Raw genomic sequence first — 24,204 nt, 5'->3', positions numbered from 1 at the left:
ACAGACAAATAAATAGATAAAGACAAGCACAAGAAGGTTACAAATACTGCACGTAACAAATATACATTTAACATGGCAAGTACATTTAGGCACACCCAGTTAATACACAAGCAAGTAATTCAAGTAATATGCATATGATGCATGCCTGTCCTATGGCTGATGAGGCTCATCTGTCGGTTATCCAGCCAACCCAACAAGTCCGAAAACCTTAGACTATCCTTCGACGTGCATCCCCAAGAGTCTATGCATATATTTTTCTCAAATAATCAATATTGCTCAATGGGGGTTACATTCCATGGAATTTATAGTGCCCGGTCACATTTACGTCTTAGAGTCAACAGAGTATCGAGCTTTCAACCTAGTACACGTGGTAGCAAACCACGACACTTCATCCAGAGAATCTCGTATCTCAAATCATTAAATTATTCAAGCCAAATTTCATACATAATCTTCCATCAAAATACCCAGTCAAGTATCATATATGACTTGTCTGTAATATCTCATAATCAATTCATCACTTTTCAACTTTACTTCACCTTCAAGTTATCCTCATTTTCTAACTTCATTTGATTATCAGGTTTAACACTGTTATTTATGACCAATAGAATGAAAATAGATGTTTAGTAGTCTGAAATCGGTTTTAAAAACCTTAAGAATCATGTTTGCTGAAACTGGTGCCACGCGTACGCGTGGTATTGTAAAAACGCAGCTCGCGTGCATGTCCCTCGTCATGCGTATGCATAGGTGAAATCTTCATGTCACGCGTACAGATGAACATGCTTGTTTATCCCTTATGCGCACGCATGGACTCGTCGGGTACGCATCGCCAAAAATTCACTCCATGCGTACGCGTGGGCGTACATTCTTAAAAAAAAAGGCAGATGCAGCAACGAGTTGCAGTAGTAGGAATTGAGAAAGCAAAGCTGCAGAATTGGTTTTAAACACAGTTTATAAACTTAATCTTCCAAAGGGCGTAACTCAATCATTTTAAATCATTTTTCTTCCATTCATCGAACGGCATAAACTTCACGAGTCCGATTTTCATTTAAAACAAGTTGAAATCAATTTGAGATTCCGGAAGCCAAGTTATAACCCGCCAAAGTTCAACCCAGAACCAAAATTTTCAAACTCTTTAAACCTCGTTCTATCTTTCATTCCATTCACTTTCAACTTATCAATTCCAACACAATTTCCAGCAATAATACTCCACCAAATATATTCATCAACAACAACATTCAACACATTCAATCATGGTTCTTTCCAAATCAACATAACAACCACCATCCATAATCAATTACTAATTATCCACAAACACCAACCAAGTATATCCAACAACAAATTACTAAACATTAACCATACACCTGCATTCCAACTTATCCTATGTTCATCTAGCCTAAGTTTTCACAGAACATTATATATTAAATGCAAGGAACCTAAACCATACCTTAGCTGATTCCCACGTAACGACCAAAGCAATTTATTCAAAACCAAGACAGCCCCTGAAAATTCAACTAATAAGCTTCCTCCAAGTTTCAGTATTCACAATTTCAAGCTGCAATTATTTATTCACAACCTAATACACATTCATAACACACACACATATATATATCTCCAATTTAATACACATATAAATTACATTTTTATAAATATTTCAATAAAAATTTATATTATATAATAATACTTTTGACAAAATAATTATTTAATAAAATTTTAATATAACAATCTAAATTATTTATTAAATAATATAAAATAAAATTTAATTATTTTATATTTTTATATTGTAGTTAAGAATATTATTTTAATATAATTTTTTAATATTATAAAAAATTTTATTGCATGATAATTGTTGATCTTAATAAATAAAAAAATTATATTTTTTATATTTATATATTTTATATTTATTATTTAATAATAAAAAATTATGTTTTTTATTTAAAATATTATATATTAAAAAATATTTATTTATTTATATACTAGTAATGTCTACTGTGTATTATATTTATTATATTATGGTCTATTAATATTTTTTAATAGTAACTTTTGATTTATATTTAACAAAATCCAATAGTTTACAATAATAAGGTACATTTAATAAACATAAAGTTGTTATACTTATTTTAGACATATCCAATAAAATTACATCAAATTAATTCATCAATCTTTTGTTTATACGGTTACTGTTTCGTGGATTTATCCTTGATGGTGGCTTCACAGGCAAAAACGCAACGCAGAGGTGGAGTTCATGGTGGTCTCCTACCCTTAATTTTAAAATATTTATTTTTTAAATAAAATATTTTATTATCTCAGACATTTTTTTATGGTAGCTAGAGACTTAATTAAAAAAATAAATAATATATGGATTCAATTAAAAAAATATATAAAGACTTAACTAAAAATTCGAAAAAATTATAAAGATCAATAGAATAATAAAATCTTAATAATATTAACATATATAGTAATACTTTAAACTCTAAAATTTAAACATTAAATCCTAAATTATAATAAATTATATTATTATATTGTGATACATAAGAAATTTGTGTTCAATCAGTTTGGTTCTTATTTGAAGAATATATATTATCCTAAATTATAATAAATTCTATTATTATATTGTGATACGTAAGAAATTTGTGTTCAATCAGTTTGGTTCTTATTTGAAGAATATATATTCTATTAAATGTTAATATTACATTAGATAAATCACTATAGAAAATAAAATTTTAATATTTTTGTTAAAATAAATTAGTTATGTGATTCTTGCATTGTGTGTTAAATGTTAATTCACGATTTTAGTTAAATGTTATTTTCTTTTGAATTACAAAACTGGCATAATGATGTATCTATATATCTACTTTAGTGATAAACTCTTTTATATATATTTATAAAATAAAAATCCTAAATAATTGATTTGTAATTTATATAATCACATAATCAACTTAATCAAAAAAGTAATTTGGAAACTTTGAGATGTTATAAATTGCAAATTAATAAGTACTCTTAAAAAAAGGTAATATAAAGCAAAAGCTGAATGCACTTCGGAGTGTGGTTTGAGTGATTTCTTCATAATTAGTGGTGAAATAATGAACTATTATTATTATAGTGCATTGTTAGCAACAAGTGATGACAAATTAATTACTTACAATAGAAAGCAGGCCAAACCATCAGAACATAAAGATGTCATATTTAGATAGTGGTCTTAAATCTTTCCAACTTAGTATATAAATAGAATTATGAAACCATTTGTTCATCATTCTTCAATAAAAGTGAAGGGAAGACATTGTGTTTGTAAAAGTATTCCAAAAAAAAAAAAAAAACAAGACATGAAGCTTCTTGTAAAAATCATTGCAATTGCTTTGTTCTCATTGTTTCTGTCTGACTTTACTAGAGCTCAACCTGGGGCATTTGATATATCAAAATTTGGTGGTGCACCAAATGCAGATATAACACAGGTACCATTCATTTACTATTTTGCACTTCTTTTTATTCGTTAGATAATAAGATGTAAACACAATGAGTGCTAGGAGCCAATAAATTTTGTGAATTGTAGTCATCAATTAGTTATTATTGGTGTTTTTAATGGTTCGAGATTTTATTTAATGGTGTGAAATCACTTATTTTTCTTTTCCTAGTTAAGTGCTGGCTCCTTAGATTTTCTCTTATTTTAAATTATAAACCTTAATTTTGCTGGTTTAATAATCGATATATTAATTATAGTTCAATAATGTAAGAAAGTGAAATTGAAATGGTTTTATTGTGGGTTGATTTTGTTTTGTTTGTGTTATGAATATTTGTGTGAAGGCTTTCTTAAGTGCTTGGAAAGAAGCATGCGCATCAACGGTAGCAGCAAAAATTACGATCCCGAGTGGTTCATACAGAATGAATGCAGTGGACGTGAAGGGTCCTTGCAAGGCTCCCATTGAAATTCAAGTTGATGGAACAATTCAAGCACCTGCAAATCCTTCCGATCTTAAAGGTGCAGATCAATGGATCAAGATTAATTACGTTGACTCTGTAACCGTCTCAGGTCATGGAATATTTGACGGTCAAGGTGCTGCTGCTTGGAAAATCAATGATTGTGGATCCAACAAGAACTGCAAAATGTTGTGCATGGTAATTATTTATTATTCATACCATTCCTAAATTCCAAAATATGTCATCTAAGAGAAAATCTCATGTCTTGAATTATTCAAACTGTGATGTTAATGGTTTGATGAATCAAAGAGAGAAGAAGAGTGAAGGTTGAGAAAGAGGAAGTGAACTCTTCTTATTTTTTTGAAAATTTTTTAGGTAACATCTAACTAAAAGTTGGTTCTATTGATCTTAATTGAGTTTTCTGTGAAATTTTGGCAGAATTTCAGTTTCAACTTTGTTAAAAATTCAGTAGTTCGAGACATAACATCGAAGGACAGCAAAGACTTCCATTTTAACGTGTTGGGGTGCAGCAATTTCACATTTGACGGGGTCAAAATCGATGCACCGGCTACTAGTCTCAACACAGATGGAATCCACATAGGAAGATCAACCGGCATAAAGATCCTTAACACAAAAATTGGCACCGGTGATGATTGCATCTCACTGGGTGATGGTAGCAAACAAATAACGGTTCAAAATGTGAATTGTGGACCTGGCCATGGAATCAGTGTTGGAAGCCTTGGAAGGTACCCAAATGAAGAACCTGTTGAAGGCTTCTATGTCACCAATTGCACCTTGACTAATACTGCCAATGGTGTGAGGATCAAAACGTGGCCTGATTCTACAGGAACATCCCCTATCACTGATATGCATTTTGAGGATATTACTATGGTTAATGTCATGAATCCTGTTATCATTGACCAAGAGTATTGTCCATGGAATCAGTGTAACAAACAGGTATTTAATATAATAATCTCAACTAATCAACACATAAATCTTAGTTTTATACGTATTTAATACATACAAAGATATACACTGTTCAGAAAATTTGTTTATCGTGATCCAATTTTGATGAATATATACTTTTCTGTATGGTGTAGAGTCCATCAAAAATAAAGATAAGTAAGGTTTCGTTCAAGAACATTAAGGGAACTTCAGGAACTGCAGATGGGGTGCTTCTTACATGTAGCAGTAGTGTACCTTGTGAAGAAGTTGAGCTTGCTAACATTGATCTCACATTCAATGGTGCAGCAGCAACCGCTAAATGTGCTAATGTCAAGCCTACTATTACTGGAAAAGTTCCAGCTTGTGCATCAACTTAATTATTACAAGATTGCCATTTTAGTTTGTCACAATTTCCTTATCATTTACTTACTTTACAATTTTTTTTTTTTGGGTAGACAAGCCATCCCCTGTTGATATATAATAATGTGAGGATGTGGATAGGATATTAATTATTAGGAATAGTTAATATTACAGGTTGACCTTCCATGTATGTTCAATTTTCATCTTGAATATAAATTATTTTTTATAATAAAATTTTAAAGGGAGTGCTAGGGGAACAATGGTTATCTTGAACAACATGAACAACCACCAATCAAATACAAGTACATTACATCCTAATTTAATGTTACTCATTAAATTTACTCTTTTAATCCTATTAATTTACATTGTTCACACGTTGTTTAAAAATGTCATTAGTTACCTATACTTTTTCAAATTTTAATTATGCACCAAAAAATAAGTTTAATTATTATGTCAGTATTTATAATTTTTATCAAATTTTTAATTAAATTTCTATATTAAAAAATTAAATTCTTATATTATATCAGATATTAAAATTATTTGTGTTAAGACACAACTTATTATAACACTTAAAAGTTACGGTAACATCAATTCTCTCTTCAATTGTTAGCTTTGATAAGGAGCTAAATATTTTCCATTTTAAAGATTTCTGGATTATAATAAAGGTACCAAATTAAAAACACATATGTTGGATAAGATTTTTCTTTATAAAAAAGTATTTTTAAAATACTAATGGGAGGAATCATGGCTCATTTTGTATATTATCAATGTGATAAAAAAAAATGTTTTCAACAAGAGCAGAAATAGAAAGTTGAAAAATAAAGTAAATGAGAAAGGAGTTATTAAGATAAAAACACTTAAAACGTTTTTTTTAAGATATTTTTTAATAATTTAAATTTAACATATATAATCAATTAAATTGTGTTATTTTTTTTAAAATTAGACCAGACAAATTAATTTGGTCGAAAAATTGGTGAACCAAACTTTAAATCGATCTAAATTAATATTTTTTTTATAGAAAATGACTATAATAGTACTTTTATAAAAAATGACTAAAATATTCCTATTATATATATTATTAATTTTGAAAATCTAAATCTTAATCTTTTGACGACATAAAAAGAAGAGAAAAATTATGATTTAGAGTTCTCAAAATTAATATATATATAGTAATTTTTTATAATAGGGGTATTGTGGTTATTTTTATAAAAAATGTTAATTCAAACTGATTTAAAATTTGGTTCATCAATTTTTTAGCCAAACCGATTTGTCTGGTCTAATTTTGACAAAAATAACACGATTTAATTGATTATATATTTAATTACTACAAAATATCTTAAAAAAAGATGTTTTAGGTGTCTTTATCTGAGTAGCTGATACAGGGAAGCCAATAGATTGAAGAAAGTGTAGTTAATATTAAGTAGGTGTATCAGTAAGCAATTCACAATATAGAAGTATGAGTATAAAGAAATTGAAGAATATGACTAGCAGAAAAAAAGAAGGGTTTAAGAGAGTGCAAAAATCCCTAGCCTTAGGAAGTAGCCAGCAACCAGTAACCTGAGACAAGAATAAAGGGTGTGCTGAGAAATTGAGAAGAATTAGAAAAGGGATAGAATAGGGGAAAAGAGAATAGCTACAGGAGAAGGAGAATTCATACCGCAATTCACTAATGATCATAATCCTCCAATCACTTGCTATTTGTTTTCTCCCTGGTGCTTTTCCTGCTGCCTGAAATATGTGGACCAACTGCCACCTGTCCATGATTTGTTACAACCCTTCCTTCCAACACTGCCTGACTTTTGTTTATGTACTCCTCGCTTTTATTTATGTACTCCTCATTTGCTATATTCGTATCATTACCGTCCCCATCAGCAACAACCTTGTCCTCAAGGTTGAATTCCGGAAACAACTTGTGAAAGTGATGAACATCTTCCCATGTTGTCTCTGTCAAGTTGCCCTGTCCCCATTGCACCTGACGTGTAACCATTCTATCACCCCTCATAATAGAACGTATAGAAAGTATCCTGGAAGGCTCTAACACTGGCCCCACATTAGTAGTGGTCAATGGGAGAGGGAAGTACTGGGAAGTACCCTCTCCCCGAAATCGTTTGAGAGCTGAAACATGGAAGACATTATGGATACGCGCTTCCGGAGGTAACTCCACCCTATAGGCCACGTCACTGAGTTTCTTGTTGATCGGAAAAGGACCAAAATAATGCAACACCAGCTTCTGATGTTTACGCAGTGCCACGGAATGCTGGCGATACGGCTATAACTTCACAAGCACCAAATCACCCTCCTGAAATTCAATTTGTCGGCGATGTTTATCAGTAACATGTTTCATATACTGCTGGGAGCGTTCCAAATTAAACTTCAGCTGATTGAGTAAGTGATCAGGTCCTGAAGCCACTCTTGCAAGGAAGAATTATCAGTACTAGAGAGTTCATAACGAGCCAAAGTAGGAGGGTCCCTACCATAAAGAGCTTTGAAGGGAGTCATCTTGATACTGCTGTGCCACGAGGAGTTATACCGAAACTCAGCCCACGGCAAAAACTCCAGCCAACACTTAGGATTCTCAAAACAAAAACAACGTAAATACATCTCTAGGGTTCGATTACAAACTTCACTCTGTCCATCAGTTTGGAGATGATAAGTTGAGCTCAATGCTAATTTAGTACCTTGGATGCGAAAGAGGTGCTGCCAAAATTTGTTGATAAATACCCGATCCCTATCTGATATAATAGATTTTGGGAAACCATGCAACTTAACGACATTGTTGATAAAAGATTCTGCAACTGTCCTGCTATTAAAATCTTGTTTCAAGGGAAGGAAATAGGCGTACTTAGTCAAACGGTCAACAACCACCATGATAACTGAATAGCCGGATGAAACTAGCAGAGACACAATGAAATCTATTGCAATATCTTCCCATACCTGTGAAGGGATAAGTAATGGCTTGAGCAAACCGGCTGGTGCCTTATTCTCTATCTTTGCTTGTTGACAAATGCAGCAAGATAAGACATACTGCCTGATATCCTTTTGCATATGAGGCCAATAGAAAATGGAACAAATGCGTTCCACAGTCTTAGCAATTCCCGCATGACCACCAATTACACTATTGTGGTATTCATAGAGGATTTTCCTAACTAAAGTGCTTTTGGAAGGTACCACTAATCGGTTCTTCCATAACAAGAGGCCATTTTGACAAGAGTAATTCAAATTCTCAACCGAATTAGAGTTGCACTTTGCCAATAATACTCGGAGATCCTCATCCGTCACCAATTTTGCACGAAGTTGGTCTAGCCACTCTACTTTTGACACAGACCAAGCCCCAAAGAAGCTACGAGAGAGTGCATCCGCTGCAATATTTTCAGTCCCAGCCTTGTAATGGATTTCAAAATCAAACCCGAGCAATTTATGAAGCCATTTATGTTGCTCTGGTGTATGAAGATCTTGTTCTAAGAGCGGTTTCAAGCTTTGGTGATCAGTGCGCAAAATAAATCTTTTGCCTAGCAAGTAAGGGCGAAACTTAGCTAAGGCCTCAGTGATGGCGTAAAAATCTCTGATGTAAGCGGATTGCTTCTATAAAGTAGGAGGTAGTTTCTTGGAAAAATAACCAATGGGATGTTTTTGTTGAATCAAAACAGCCCCAACACCAGTACCTGAAGCGTCTGTCTCCACTTCAAAAAGAATATTAAAATTGGGCAATGCCAAAACTGGTTTGGTGCATATAGCATGTTGCAACTGTCGAAAGGCTTGAGTAGCTTGCTCCGACCAATTAAACGAGTCTTTCTTAAGTAAATCAGTGAGAGGAGCTGCTAATGAGGCATACCCTTTAGTAAATCATCGATAATAACTAGTAAGGCCTAAAAACCCCCGAAGCTATTTTACGCTTGTAGGTTGAGGCCATTTCAGAATTGCCTGAACCTTAGCCATTTCCATGTGAACCACACCGCCCCTGATCCTAAATAATTGACTTTCGGGGAGCCAAAAAGGCATTTGGAAAGTTTAGAAAATAGAGACTCTTACTGCAGCAATTTTAAGACTAGTTCCAAATGCTCTAAATATTAAGTCGAAACCACTACTATAGACTAGTATATCATAAAAAAACTAGCACAAATTTGCGCAAGTAAGGCGTGAATATATCATTCATAAAGCTCTAAAAAGTAGCAGGGTCATTGGTGAGGCCGAAGGGCATCACTAACCATTCATACAGCCCTTGATGCGTGCAAAACGCTGTCTTAAAGCGATCCTCAGGTTTGACTAAGATTTGGTGGTAACCCGAGCGAAGATCCAGTTTCAAAAAAATAGTAGCCCCAAAGAGTTCCTCCAACAATTCATCAACGGTAGGAATGGGAAAGAAATCTTTGACTATGATTGCATTTAGTGCCCAATAATCAGTGCAAAAATGCTAAGTGCCATCCTTTTTCTTGACCAAAAAGAATGGGAGAGAAAAAGGGCTTTTACTGGGTTGAATTATCCGCTCTTGCAGCATCTCAGACACCATTGTTTCAATTTTTGCTTTCAAGTTGTGAGGTTAACGATAAGGACGGGATTTAACTGGTGCAGCTCCTTCAATTAAAGGAATGCCATGATCTTGGGAACGTCGGGGAGGAAGACCCGAATGCTGCTAAAAAAAACAACATATTGCTGCATCAAACTAACCAAGGCAGGGTGAAGAGCTTCTGGTAACTGCAAGGGTGGCTTGACAATTCCATCCAATTGCTGAAGTTCAAGAGTAAGCACTGCAACCACTGCATCAGTGCTTACCAAACTTCGTATATGATGAAATTGAGCTTGAGATGAAGGTGAACTCTTATAACCCTGCATAGTGACAAATTTCCCTTTATGCTAGAAGCGAAGAAATGAAGAATTATATTCTACAATATGAGCCTTCAATATTTGTAACCAAGTTAAACCAATCACCAACTCTCCCCCAGCCACATGGAGCACGTAAACCTCTAGAATGCTAACAAGGCAACCTGATATATTAACATCCAAACTAGTAATACAACCCTCGACTGGCAAGACTTCAAAACTGCCCACTATCACCTTAAATCCCGATGCAGGTTCAATAGGTAGATTCAAAAATTTGGCTATGCAAGGTTGAATAAAACTATCCAAACTGCCACCATCAATCAGGGCCTGGACCTCTAGCCCATTAATGATGGCGTTAACACGGACCAAAGCAGGACCACTTGTACCATGCATAGCATTGTAAGATAAATGATGCTCAACTACCTGAGACTCCAAGGCTTCCAAACTGGGCTCAGATTCTAATGACTCTTGCATCCCTGTGTCCTCTCCATCTGCATCATCTAACACTAGTTGCAGCTGCATATACTGGTGATTCGGACAACGGTGAGCAACTAAAAATTTTTCATCGCACCAGTAACATAATCCATTCTCCCGTTTGCTCTGAATCTCTGCCGGGGATAGTTTTTGCACCGAGCTTTTCATTGGCGGTAAGGCAGGATGCTGGGGTGGAGTCGGAAGCAACGACGGCAGAGTATTCCGCTGAATGGGCCTATCACTCAAAATTGTAGCTGTAGAAGTCGGCTAAGGACGGGGAGAGGCAGGACCATAAGTGCTTCTCGGTACTGAAGAAAACTTGTCCTCGTAAACTCTAGCTAATGTGACCGCACGCATTAGGGAGGGAGGGCACTGTGCCTTCACCTCTCGCCTAATATCGATTTTAACCCACTAATAAAACAATCCTTCAATGCATCAGGTGAATCAATCTGTGTGCGATAAACTAAAGAAACAATTCATTGTAGTAGTCACTCACCGTACCCAATTGTTGCAATTTTAATAATAATTCCCGTAGCAATTCATACAGAAAAGGCCCGAATTCGAGTTCAATGGCACGCTTCAACTGATTCCATGAACGAAATCGAGCAGCGCGTTGTGACATTTAGAACCAAGGAATTGCGACACCGGTCATGTGAATAGCCTCGATATTGATTTGCTCTTCCTCAGGCACAGTAGTCAAAATACTGATTCAGAGAAAAGATCCAACCTAACTCATCAGAACCATCAAATTTAGGCAGATTAAAACCCACTCGACGTGGTTGCATAAAAGGACGCTGGTGGAATTCTGATCCTGAGTTCAAACCATGGGAGAGCTCACGCAACTCAGATCTATGATGAGGCTGGGCATGGAGAAGCTGAGTAATAGATTGTTGCAGCACGTCAATTTTCAGACTCGTCGCTTCTAATGATCGCGCGTGCTCAGCGCAAGTCTCCTCTAAAATGGATTCGAACATCTTAAAGAGTTTCTTGATGTCAGCTTCCATGCCTTTCATGTAGGTATTGTCAGCTACAGCCATGGGATAAAAGCACCAAATGATACAGGAAAGCCAATAGATTGAAGAAAGTGTAATATGGTATTAATATTAAGTAGGTGTATCAGTAAGCAATTCACAATATAGAAGTATTAGTATAAAGGAATTGAAGAATATGACTAGCAGAAAGAAGAAGGGTTCAAGAAGGTGCAAAAATCCCTAACCTTAGGAAGCAGCTAGCAACCAGTAACCTGAGACAAGAATAAAGGGTGTATTGAGAAATTAAGAAGAATTAGAAAAGGGATAGAATAGGGAAAAAGAGAATAGCTACAGATGAAGGAGAATTCATACCACACTTCACTAATGATCATAATCCTCCAACTACTTGCTATTTGTTTTCTCCCTTGTGCTCTTTCTGCTACCGAAAATAGGTGGACCAGCTGCCACCTGTCCATGGTTTGTTACAACCCTTCCTTCCAACCCTGCCTGACTTTTGTTTATGTACTCCTCACTTTTATTTTTGTACTCCTCATTTGCTATATTCGTATCAGTAGCTCCCAAATAAAAATGCATCATTGTCACTTTAGATCTTCAATTATGACATTGTGAAATAGAAGTTCACAAAAATTTATAAGTGCATTTTATACCCAAATAAAAAATGTGCAAATTTAAATGATTTATCAATTCCAAAAAATAAAATTATTCAAAAAAATAGGCAAATAATATTATAAGAGGCAAATACTCTTCTGGTTGAAGAAGACATAGATATAATAAAGATACTTAAAGTTGTCTAAAGCTCTATCATAGTTTTAAACGCTAGAAGTCATTTAAGTATTTGAAAATTATGAAATCTCAATAAACTATGTCGTTATAAATGGAATAAAAAAGTAATAATTATTAATGATATATTTGCAAACCATTTTGTATTACACATCATCCATAAAAGTAAAGATCTTGAGCTAAAATCAAATATCGACAAAGAGATGATTGGTTGATATAAAAAAAAGTCTGTAGGCTGAAATAGACTCACTTGTAAAATGTGATATCTGTAGACCTATAATTTATACACTAGAAATTGTAAAATTTTTTAATACAAATAAATATTCATAAAAAAATAAAATGAGAAAAATGAGATTGTAGCTATATTAAGCTTAGCATATGGTACAAGATTTTTTTTTCATAAAATATTATAAAAATTATGTAGAAATAGAATTTCTTAAAGTGAATACAATTACATTTGTTATTTGAGTACACTACAACATTTTCAAGTTGAGGCAACATTTAAAAGGTGTTGACTACAAAAGATTGCTTTTGATCTATGGCAACACTTTTGGACCTAAGGCAACGTTTTTGGGCGGCTTTGCAGATGCAGCCGTTGCCTTAGATCAAGGCAACGCTTTTTTGTTTCAAAAGCAACGCTTTTGAGAGCAACACTTGGTAAGTGTTACCTTTGGTTGAAAAACAACAACACTTCAAAGGTGTGTTTGAGATAACACTTTCGCAATGTTGTCTTTTCTCATATTTTGATCACTACTAAAAAATGTTGCCTATTTGCAATAAAATTCAACCCCTTTATGTGTTGCTTATAAGTTTGAATTTGCAATACTTTAAAGTGTTGCCTATTCATTTTGAATATGCAACCATTTAAAGTATTGCCTTTTCTTTTGAATATGCAACCTATACAAGTGTTGCCTTTTCTTTTGGATATGCAACCTATACAAGTGTTTCCTTTTCTTTTGGATATGCAACCTATACAAGTGTTGCTTTTTCTTTTGGATATGTAACCATACAAGTGTTGTCTAATATTCAAAATATACAACTAATAAAAGGGTTGCCTTTTTGATAAAAATAAATATTAGTTTTGTAATAAAAATACAAAAAAATAAAATTTACAATAATTTTTTTTGTTCATACATGTGTAATTATTTTAATTAATAAATAAATTTTGCACAATAGAAGAAAAGTATAAAAGAGACAAAATAACTAATAATAAAATTCTAATTAAAATAGATATTAAAAAGTTCAATTAGTATTTCAAATACATGTTCATCAATAATTCTCAACAAAATAATAAAATTCTTGTTTAACAATAATTGTCATAACAAAATAGTAATTAATATTTATCAAAAAGATGTCAATCTACTTGCATATTTTATATCCATGCTTGACTTTGTTGGAACAATCTGATAGTGTGTGGATCCAAAATCAGTGCCAAATGAAAGCTTTTCGGTAACATCAGAGTAATGGTATGATGAACTCAAAATCCTCTTGCCTCCACTGAGTCCAATAACTGCTGCAGTAGCCATTCTTATACTCCCCTAATAACTATGTGCGAATAACATCAAACGTTTCTATTAAATCAATAATTCTTAACCTGTGTCAGCTGAAAATACAGGTGTCAGAAAACTCCAAAATTGTTCTAAGTTCTAACAATATGATTATCCATAAAATAGCAAAACAACACTAATAGAATAAAATCAAAGGAACAAAATAATTCAGGATCCATATACTTCAATTTTTTAGTGTAGAATCCATTGAAACAACTTATAAAGTTACAACATATAAAAGCGGAAGTTCCCAAATGAAAAACAAACACATAAATGAATTGGGGTTTAGTTAAAGTTGCATTTAAAAAAAATTGAAACATAAAAGGTGCAATAACGGAAAATGATGCATGGTATGTGTTTGATGAAGTACCTGAGTAAACTGAGAAAAAGAAATGCAATTTAGAGAATGATGATTGCTCCAAAAAGGTATTAGCTTAGTAGTTCTTATTTAGAATCATAGAATCAGAAGGAACAAGATCACAGAAAGAGACTTCACTCACATAACTGTTGGTGTGGAAGGAAATAACGTTGCTGCTATATTAGATTTTTCTCTTTTTTTTTAATGATTATTCTTTTATTATCACTATGATATAAAATTAATTAATTTATGTTTGAGAGAAAGAAACAGAGAAATAAATGACCGAAACATAAATTTGAAGGGAAAAAATGAAAAGATAAAGATATGAAACAACACCCTTGATAATTTCTGCCATTCCTGCGAGTGATACAACAGTTACTAGAGTTTGTTGCAGTGACAACACGCATCACTCCCCAACATATTCACATTATTTCAGCAATGAGAAAAAAGTTTTCTTCCTCACAGCAGCACAACGCTACAAAAATAAGTAATTAAAAAGGAAAAAAAAGATGATTGATTAAAAATAGCAAGAGTGTATTGCAGAAGCCACCATGAAGTAAGATGGCAGAAGACAGAGAAAGCAAAGGCAAAAAATATTGATAGTCCATTCCCAATAAATGATAAATCACAAAAATTACTGCAAATTTTTTGGTTATACCTGGTCATCATTTTGGATCACGAGTTGATGAGGAAGGACGATCATTGCCATTCGGACATTGCTTACTATTTATATCATGTGTTGATTCCTTGGCTCGTAATAAAGACAGTGCTTCGTCAATATTTGTGCCAAGAGAAATCTGTTGCAAGAGAAGTTTCACAAGATCCTCCAAACTTTGGACTCTGTCTTTTGTCTCATGAAGTTCAGCTTTCATTGAACTTATAGTCTCTGCATGTTGTTGCTTAATCTTAGCAATCTCCCGTTTTTTCTGCAGAGATATTTTTGTGATTGTCCTCCCATAACATCGAACTCTTCTTGGTTATTCTTTGCCAAATACTGCAGTAAATGCTTTCTCGGGAGTGTCTCCAGCTTCTTGGTGGCTCTTAAGTTTATCCTATTAAAAAAACATAACGATTTTAGCTGGTGGTAGATAAGTTTATCCTATTATCATGTTTTGTGGCAGATAAGGATAATTGCTTTCGTTATTATGACTTTGAACATTGTTAGTTTTATACAGGTGAATCTGACTTAAAATGATACTGTAAATTAAGGCAGTTCTACTTTAGATCAATTTGTAAATTAAGGTAGTTCTACTTCAACTTATTATGACTTACAATAACAGCTTGTGTTCCTGAATCAAGCTTTTTTCCTTTTCGTCTAGTTCGAGTTGCAACAAACACATCAACTTGTGATGGGTCTTTTTTGTTCTCATTCATTTCACGCTACAAGTAAGGGGAAAGAGTATTAAAAATGGCCAAAAATAATATTTATTCTACAACAAAATTAAAGGGAGTTATATGTAATAAACCAAAAGCATAAAAAAGACAAAGAAACAGAATTATTTATTCTACAACTCACCTTAACAAAAGGAATACTCCAATATGCAATTAACTTTCGAAATTGAACTTCTGGAATATCTAAAGGGCGGTTTTTCAGCATATCTTCAATGTTATTATATATCTCAAAATGCTTTCCCTTGATTCTTGTTTTGTAACCTTTACAAGATTCTCGAACACCAGTCATCACTCACTCTTTCCTCTCTTTTGGAAGAATGAACTTTGACTACAAAAATGTACAAAACAAAAATTGTAAATGACAATTCAAGAACACTAAAAACAAAGACAAAACTGCAGCATAAAACAGCAGCTATATATTTTTCACAAAACTACAGCTAAGCCATATGAAATTGAAAATTTTTAGATCATAAAAAATAGATGAGAAATAAAACACTTACCTTAATATATTTCCATATGCGTTTTTTGACTTTGAGGGGCACAACTTTCCAATTAGTGTACATCAATGTTATGAAATCACTATTCCTTCCCATTGTTCCAATAAAGTAAGTTAAGTCCTTCACTCTTCTTGGAGTTGGTCCCACTGCTTGTCCTTTATAAAAAGTCACCTCTTCTCTTTCTTCCTAACTTCTTGCATGGATTTTAGCACACCTTGTTTTTCCTCGTGTCCTTCTAGTCTTTGGAGTATCTATAAATATGTGCAATTTAACCATTTAAATGAATTATATAGCTAAACATGCTAATGAATAAGTAAAATGATAATTATGTATAAAGTACAACACCTTCAACATTGTTAGTTTCCATAAGGTGATTGTCATCACCATGAAGAACTGCATCTTCATATTCACCAACATAGTCCTCATAATCCGAGAAATCATCATCATCATCATCATCATCATCATCATCATCTCCAACTTCATTAGCATTTGCTCCACTATGTTCCTCCTCTCCTTCCACATGAATCCTATTTGTCTCCAAAAATGTATCAAGTGTCATGGCTTGACAACTTGATTTTGTATTTATCTTCCTAAGATTTTGTTGCTTTTCCTGAATAGATCTTTCATTTTCAGCACTTGGTTTAAAATCGTCATCTTCTCTTTCCAAATGAATCCCATGTGTCTCCAAAAATTTATCCGTACCCATGGTTGGACGCTTTTTAAGATTTTCTAGTTCTTCTTCATTAGCTCCAACTTTTTGGTTCGGCGTACTTTTCATTCTTTTGGAAATTGGGACTTCTTTTTGAGTGCTTTGCTTAGAAGGCATAGGAGTCACTCTCCTTTGTCCATGACCACCAGCCATCATGGGAGAGCTAAAATGCTGCTTCTTATGAATTTCTACTGTATTTTTCTGCATGAATTGCTTGTTGCTTTGATACTGTTTTACCAATCTTCTCCGCTTTGGAGTAGTTCTTGTTTCCATTGTATTTCTGAAATAAAACAAAATAAACCTATTCTATTAGAACCTTAAAAATAAAAAGAAAATAAAATTAATCAGTTATGCTATAGCTGCTGTTTTTGCAGTATGTCAATAAAAAAACAAGACTACTATTTAATAGAAATAAATAAGAAGGCATGCCATAAGACACATATATAAAAAAGTAATACATCTTTCATTCCACTTTCCTACTGTTTAATGCAATTAAAAAGTTAAAGTATATACATCTTTCGTTCCACTTCCCTACTATTTAGTGTAATGAAGGAAAAAAAAAGTATAAATCATTCAATGTCGTCTTCGGAATTATCTTCTGATTCTATGTTATATTCTTGTGAAAGAAGAACTCCTTTTGAAGCATCTATAACAACTTCGTGCAAGTCACCCCTAATAAAATCAATTTCACCATTATCATTGGGTATAGAAGGACCCATTGACTGGTCAGATGGCTCTTTTTCATAAATAGCTTGGGGATTAACATCAACTTCGTCACCTATATTAAATAAATCCCTTGGAATTTATTTCATAACATAATGTTTATTTTGATAAAATGGATTTTGCACATAGAAGCATTGGTGTACTTGACATGCCAACACAAAAGGCTCTTCTTGATAGCATTTTTTGTTGAATTGAACATATGAAGAGCCATAGCCATCCTCTTGAGTCTCATACCAGTCACATCTAAACAATACAACCTTAAAATTGCCAAAGTAATCTAACTCAATTATATCATTTATTCTGCCATAGTAGGAAACTTTTGCACGAATTGGATTTGGATCCTTTGCACTTGCAAAGCTCGTAGTCAACGCAACTAAAGTTACACCACTATTTTGTGTCTTCCGTCTTGCCTCACGTTGCCTAGTATGAAATCTATACCCATTGATAAAATACCCTGGATATCTTTTTTCAATCTTGTTGGGCCCTCTAGAAAGCTCCTTAATCCAATCTGGAACATTCTGACGCATGGCACGTGCTTTAAACCATGAGGAAAAGGTTTGACTATAGTTCTTAGCTTTCACCCAACTTGTTCCTTGTTGATCAGCCTCATGCTCTCTAAATCCAAAATTAGAATTTTCGTAAGTAAAACCTAGAGATAATACCATGATTCATAATTAAAAAAATTAAAAGAAATGGACAGTTCAATAATATATGTTAGGTAAGTAGGATTTATCTAACATAGTCATCAATTTTTCCACAGTTCAATAATATATAGCTATAGGCTTGGTTTCGAGACTTGTCGTCAAGAAAAAAAAGCTCACACTTCTGCTCCCAATGGATAGCCTTTCTTAGGAAACAAAATTGGAAATGAATGTGGAATTTTCGCTTTAAAGTAATTAGCATCATTATTCCGGGATATTCTATTCAATTTTGTTTGAACACCATCATGTAAATAACGTGAGAAAAAAGTCAAACACTCATCAACCAAGTAGGCCTCCGCAAGAGATCCTTCAGGATGACTTCTATTTCAAACATATGACTTCAAAGTACACATGTATCTTTTGGGAGGATACATCCACCGAAATTGAACTAGGTCGCCTAGTCTCAGTTCATTAGCCAAATGAATAGGCAAATGCATCATTATGTCAAAAAATGAAGGTAGAAAAATCCTCTCCAATTGGCATAGTGTTATCACAATCTCTGCTTCCAATTGATTTATCTCTTCTAATGTGATAACCTTTTGATATAACTGACGAAAAAAAGAGCCAAGCCGAATTAAAGGGACTGCGACCGAATCTGGAAGTATACTTTTGATGGGAATTTGTAGCAAATAATGCAGCATAAAATGGGCATCATGAGTCTTGTAACCAGATACTTTTCTTTCTGCAAGGTTCACGCATCGAAAAATATTTGAGGCAGCACCATCAGGTAGCTTTGCTTTCTTCAAGACATCACAAAAAATTGATTTCTCAACTTTAGTCATGGAGAAACATGCTTTTGCAAACTTCACTTTTCTATGACCTCTTATTTCTTTTGGATGAGGATTCTTACGAATGCCTATTTCTTGCACGTCATATCGAGCATTTAGGTGGTCTTTTGTCTTGCCAGATATATCCAAGAGAGTTCCAAGAATACTGTCAACTATATTCTTTTTTATATGCATTACATCAAGATTGTGTCTTGATGTGTTATACTTCCAGTAAGGTAAATAAAAAAAGATTGACATTTTCCTCTACGGGCCTTTATTCACCTTTTTTTTTGTCTTCCCAAAGAAATTCTCCATAGAATCTAAGTGACTTAAAAATTTCATGCCCTCTAGTAACGGTGGAGCTTTTCGATGTTCTTCTTTTCCATTAAATGACCTCTTATTAGTTCTCCATGGATGTTCCTCGGGCAAAAAAACACGATGACCCATATAACACATCTTCTGACTATGTGTAAGATAACTAGAACAAGTCCCATAGTTACAAGAAGGGCAAGCTAGTTTCCCCTTTGTACTCCACCCGGATAACATTGCATATGGAGGGAAATCACTAATTATCCATAAGAGAGCTGCATGCATTTGAAAAGTTTTATTTCTTGCGGCATCGTAGGTTTCTACCCCAAGTTCCCATAACTCCTTCAATTCCTCAATCAATGGTTGCAGATACACGTCAATATCATTTCCTGGCGATGTTTGTCCTGGGATTAATAGAGAAAGCATGAAGTATTCTTGTTTCATGCACATCCATGGTGGCAAGTTATAAGTCATTAAAATAACCGGCCATGTGTTATGAGATCTACTCATGGTTCGAAACAGATTGAATCCATCGCTCGCCAAAACAAGTCTCAAGTTACGAGGTTCTTAGGCGAATTCTGAATGTCGATTATCAAAATCTTTTCATGATTGACCATTGGCAGGATGCTTTAGCTTTCCATCCTTTTTACGCTTTTCCTGATGCCAACTCATATTCTTAACGGTCTTTGAGCATATGAATAGCCTTTGAAGCCTGGGAATTTGGCGAAAGTACCATAATGTCTTTGCAAGAATGTTGTGAGCTTTCTTTGAAGATATGTCACCTTCAACTACCGCAGGCTCAATCCAACGAGAAGTTCCACATTCATGGGAATATTTTTCATTCTCATGCTCTTTCCAATATAGCATGCAGTCATTTGGGCATGCATAAGTCTTTTTATAATCAAGACCTAAATCTCTCACCATAGCCTTGGCTTTGTTGAAAGAAGAAGGGAGATTCAAGTTAGGAATAGCCTCTTTCAACAACTCCAGGAGGGAAGTGAATGAGGCATTACTTCATCCATGTAGACACTTCAACATGTATAGTCGGATGGTGAAAGATAACGTAAAAAATTACTTGCAACCAGGATATAGTTCCTTGCTAGCCTCGTCAACCAAATTATAGAACTTCTTTGCATCTTCGTTCATACCTTCTTTTTCTTCTTCAACATCTGCCACATTCCTAAACCTTTTGTCTAGCAAGCCTTCAATGTCATCGCATGAATAAATCTCATCGGTATCACCAGTATCGACATCCATACCAATTACACTTTTCCCATGATTAACCCATCGTGTATAACCCTAGAAAAATCCAAAGCATATTAAATCGCTATAAACAGACTCTCTTTGACCCCAAAGGAAGTTGCAACATTTTGCACAAGGACATAGAATTTCCTCTCCTTGAGGATTCACAACGGAGTAAGCATAGTCCAAAAATCTATTGACGCCGTCCCTAAACTCTTGGCTATGTCTTGGTAAACTCATCCAGTTCTTAGATAAGTCCTAGGAAAACGTAATTGTTCATAGTGATATTACTATTAAACTAAAAATGATTATCGTCTTAAACATCAGCTAAAAACGATTTTCATTTATCAAAATGGAATCTGAAACTTGCTATATATGCACGGTTGCTTAATTAAAATATATAAAAAAGTGCAAATGAATAACATAAACATATATCAATTAGTATAATAAAGAGTAAAGATATACAACATACTTTAAGTGTCGATTAAGCTCTTTATTTATAATATTTGAAAGATAAATTTGAGGAATTCGAATACATATAGAATTCTCCTTAGTTTGAATATAATTTATAATCCACATTGAACCATAATAATTTTAAAATGGGATCTCTTCATTCTTATTAAAATATAAGAATGAGACCAAAATTAAAAAAAGCTAACTAAATACAAACTAATCATAATTCTTTTATTATTCTAAAAGAAATATTAATAATTACTTTTGAAAAGATATATTTTAAAATAAAAATGCTTTTATATTTTAATTTTTTAATTAAACAATCAGTATTTTGTTACATAAAAAAGTGCAAAAGAATAACATAAACATATAAAAATAAATAAGTATAAAATAGAAATATCTTACAAGGTCATGCCGCAACAATTTGCTATATATGCACAATTTGCACTTAGTGTTCAACTGCGTGCAGTAGCTTCATACTTAGCCTTGTCAGTCTTGTATATGTGCGCAATTTCAATGACAAGAGGGTCATCAGGGTTGGAATCCGTCAACAATGAGCAAATTGACAAAAGAACCTAAAATAGAACGAGAGTAAAAACTTATGTTTTCCAACATTCAAAACAAGATCAGCATAAATGAGGTGTTTTCATTCACATAGGATTCCATTTAGAAAATTTAAAAAAGAATAGATCCACTTCTTATTAAGTATTTGCAAACCACGTAGTAAATTATCAAGTTGGAACTAAAACTATAGAGCTTGCCCAAGAGGAACCTTTGTATATGTGAGCTTGATAAGGCCATCACCTACCACAGTGCACAAGGGTTCAGAGAATCTTCAAACTGAAACTGAAACCAAGGGTGGATAAGTGAGTTAATAGGAGACTTTAACTGCTTTAACGGATTGGATTCTCTTCTTCTATGAGATGATATTCTCCACAAGGATTTTGGACCATTAATTAACCTACAAACTGATGTCATGTGCTAAGTTTGATTGGTCAAACTTGATACTTAACACTATTTGTCTACACAATGCATGGTTGTGCCTCACTTCATATTAGATAAGGTTTCTTTTCTACTAATTACTCAAGCTATCAACATGCTGCTGCTTTTTCCATCTTTCACAAAATAGTATATTTGAATAATATATATGGATTTGTATATTTTGTATAAATACAAACTATAATTGCTAATAATCTATTGATGAGTTCTAAAATACCTTCTCAAGATTGACTAACATCAACTCTGTCAACAGTCAAGTTAATTAGAGATTTAATTTATCACCCTCCCGTTTTATGATATAAGCAAAATCAACATTTGATCTAAAGCAAAACTACTGCCCAATCTGCAACACTTAATGAAAACTGTCTCAAAGTATGAATGGTACTAACATCTAGATGCATTAAAGAGATCAAATCAAAGATAAGATAAAATGACAAAACATGTCTAAAGACCACACACAGGAACTATAATGTGTATTATTAAAGCCTACGCATATTTATAGAAAACACTTTATATAACATACTTAAAAAAATAAAAGAAATATATAAAAGGTTGTTAAAATCACATTTTTAACGGTGCTTTTCACTAATTTAAAATGGTGTTTAACACTTTACGTAATATAATATAAGATAACATGATGGCAAATATTAATATGCTTTGCGTAAAGTAACAAATACAATTTTTTTTAAATAATATATTATTAGAGATAATAAATAGAGTGGTATGTTAAATGAATCCCAAAATAAGAGATGCGAAATAAACCGAAAAGGATAGAACACCTATCAAAATGGCACACACAGTACTGCTGCTCCAAACCCTCCAAAAACACCATCACAACTTTCTCACCCTCTCTATAGTGCTGCTACTCCAAGACCAACATCATCACAACTACCATACAATACTTCCCTTGTTTTGCAACCTCCCACCGGCACCGGAACTGCACCCATAGGCTCCCCACAGTACTCTCCAACAGCGTCATCACCTTCAGTTTCAACTCCATCACCGGCGTCTGCTACGCCATCACCACCCTCATGGTCACTTTTAAAGTGATATAACACAGCACCCAAATGATGCATGTTACCTCTAAAATGCAGCTTGTAACACACTCTAAAGGAACTTAATCACAACGAAACTAATTATTTGTACTTGGAGAAAAACAAAAGATAGAAGAAAGAGTAACCAATGACTGATGAGATAATATAACAAACAAAAAGAGTGCAAAGCAGAATAACAAGCTTAGTTAGTTACTCAGTTACCTTTGAGAGTGAAGAATATCTTTGGTTAGTGTAACCACAGGCTCAATGTCCCTCAAAATCTCCTCTTCCTTCTCCTTCCGCAGGTGGTACGGGTTTGTAGTCGGTGTGGCAGTAGTGCACCACGCTTCATGCTGAGGCGGCGTAAGAGTGAAGCAAAGGTGCCGATGAAGCAAAAACTGGTGAAGAAGATTAAAAGGAGAAGAACTTGTCATAACTAAAATTTTTCAGAATAATTGCTAATCTCAAAATCAGCACTACAACATATACTTTATATATTTATTTCTACAGAGTACATAGAATGAAAATAAGCTAAAATTCAAAATCATAATAAAACCCTATAATAGCAAAACCTAGCAAAACCATCGGTGATGAACCTTAGCAGAAGAACGCTGGCAAATTGGAAGAGATCAGAGATGACAGCAAGCAAAACCTAGAGAAGCTCGAAACAGCAACATTATTACCAAAAACCCTATAATAGCAACATCAACATTATTAAAATTAGGATTCAAAATGAAAAAGGAAAAGGAATAGGCAGAATCATATGTACCTGCGATAATGAACAAGCGAGCAGAAATGATCGAAGCTAGAACTGCTAGCAGAGACAATCGAAGGTCAAATGTGAACAAAATGGATCGAATCTCGAATGCGAGTAGAGAAGATTGAATCTCAAACTACGAGCAGAGAGAATCAAAGCTCAAACGCATTTTAAGATCTCCATTGCCATCCTCGAAGAAAAGAAGACGAAGATGAAGATGATTTAGGAAACTATCATTTGCGTGCACAGATCTACAACAACTTAATCCAAAGGAAAATGAGAGCTCACCTTACAAAGCGGGCTATCCTTAGGGAGAAAGCTCCCAATGGTTTTCCCATACACTTCACAAGTTGAGAAATGAAAGGGACGCTTAGTGTGTTTGTAATTTCAAAAATTAGGGTTGGGGTTTTGTTTCAGTAGAAGGTGAAGATGATG

The 24,204-nt window shown here is 33.7% G+C and overlaps 3 protein-coding genes across 3 annotated transcripts; 1 reads left to right on the top strand and 2 right to left on the bottom strand.

Annotated features, from left to right (window-relative positions):
- Positions 1 to 3,264: 3,264 nt before the first annotated feature.
- LOC112716240 (polygalacturonase-like) lies at positions 3,265 to 5,477 on the top strand. The gene is made up of 4 exons (XM_025768108.3): positions 3,265 to 3,449; positions 3,799 to 4,110; positions 4,351 to 4,869; positions 5,013 to 5,477. The coding sequence occupies exons 1-4, from the start codon at positions 3,321 to 3,323 to the stop codon at positions 5,232 to 5,234; spliced, it is 1,182 nt and encodes a 393-aa protein (XP_025623893.1). The 5' UTR covers positions 3,265 to 3,320; the 3' UTR covers positions 5,235 to 5,477.
- Positions 5,478 to 6,904: 1,427 nt separating this feature from the next.
- Positions 6,905 to 10,677, bottom strand: LOC140175737 (uncharacterized). Its single transcript, XM_072204283.1, has 4 exons — positions 10,144 to 10,677; positions 9,883 to 10,041; positions 7,939 to 8,799; positions 6,905 to 7,486 (listed from the first exon to the last, which is right to left on the bottom strand). Exons 1-4 carry the CDS (start codon positions 10,675 to 10,677, stop codon positions 6,905 to 6,907), a joined length of 2,136 nt encoding a protein of 711 aa, XP_072060384.1.
- Positions 10,678 to 17,353: 6,676 nt separating this feature from the next.
- On the bottom strand, positions 17,354 to 20,208 carry LOC140175736 (uncharacterized). Its single transcript, XM_072204282.1, has 5 exons — positions 19,899 to 20,208; positions 19,258 to 19,688; positions 18,816 to 19,155; positions 17,776 to 18,156; positions 17,354 to 17,562 (listed from the first exon to the last, which is right to left on the bottom strand). The coding sequence occupies exons 1-5, from the start codon at positions 20,206 to 20,208 to the stop codon at positions 17,354 to 17,356; spliced, it is 1,671 nt and encodes a 556-aa protein (XP_072060383.1).
- Positions 20,209 to 24,204: the final 3,996 nt, after the last annotated feature.

Source organism: Arachis hypogaea, chromosome 10, assembly GCF_003086295.3.
Source record: "Arachis hypogaea cultivar Tifrunner chromosome 10, arahy.Tifrunner.gnm2.J5K5, whole genome shotgun sequence".
In the NCBI taxonomy this organism is placed as follows: Eukaryota; Viridiplantae; Streptophyta; class Magnoliopsida; order Fabales; family Fabaceae; genus Arachis; species Arachis hypogaea.
This window is presented reverse-complemented; position numbering and strand designations above follow the sequence as displayed.

What these genes read in the sequence shown, in the direction of transcription:
- LOC112716240 (XM_025768108.3), top strand. Translation starts at nt 3,321, where the DNA reads ATGAAGCTTCTTGTAAAAATCATTGCAATTGCTTTGTTCTCATTGTTT. An exon ending in CAAATGCAGATATAACACAG is followed by an intron (nt 3,450 to 3,798) that starts GTACCATTCATT and finishes ATTTGTGTGAAG; the next exon opens with GCTTTCTTAAGTGCTTGGAA. An exon ending in ACTGCAAAATGTTGTGCATG is followed by an intron (nt 4,111 to 4,350) that starts GTAATTATTTAT and finishes AAATTTTGGCAG; the next exon opens with AATTTCAGTTTCAACTTTGT.
- LOC140175737 (XM_072204283.1), bottom strand. Translation starts at nt 10,677, where the DNA reads ATGAAAAGCTCGGTGCAAAAACTATCCCCGGCAGAGATTCAGAGCAAA. An exon ending in ATGTGGCTGGGGGAGAGTTG is followed by an intron (nt 10,042 to 10,143) that starts GTGATTGGTTTA and finishes GTCACTATGCAG; the next exon opens with GGTTATAAGAGTTCACCTTC. An exon ending in AAGCTCTTCACCCTGCCTTG is followed by an intron (nt 8,800 to 9,882) that starts GTTAGTTTGATG and finishes CCTACTTTATAG; the next exon opens with AAGCAATCCGCTTACATCAG.
- LOC140175736 (XM_072204282.1), bottom strand. Translation starts at nt 20,208, where the DNA reads ATGGTGAGAGATTTAGGTCTTGATTATAAAAAGACTTATGCATGCCCA. An exon ending in TTGGGAAGACAAAAAAAAAG is followed by an intron (nt 19,156 to 19,257) that starts GTGAATAAAGGC and finishes CATATAAAAAAG; the next exon opens with AATATAGTTGACAGTATTCT. An exon ending in AATTGAGTTAGATTACTTTG is followed by an intron (nt 17,563 to 17,775) that starts GCAATTTTAAGG and finishes TATTTAATATAG; the next exon opens with GTGACGAAGTTGATGTTAAT.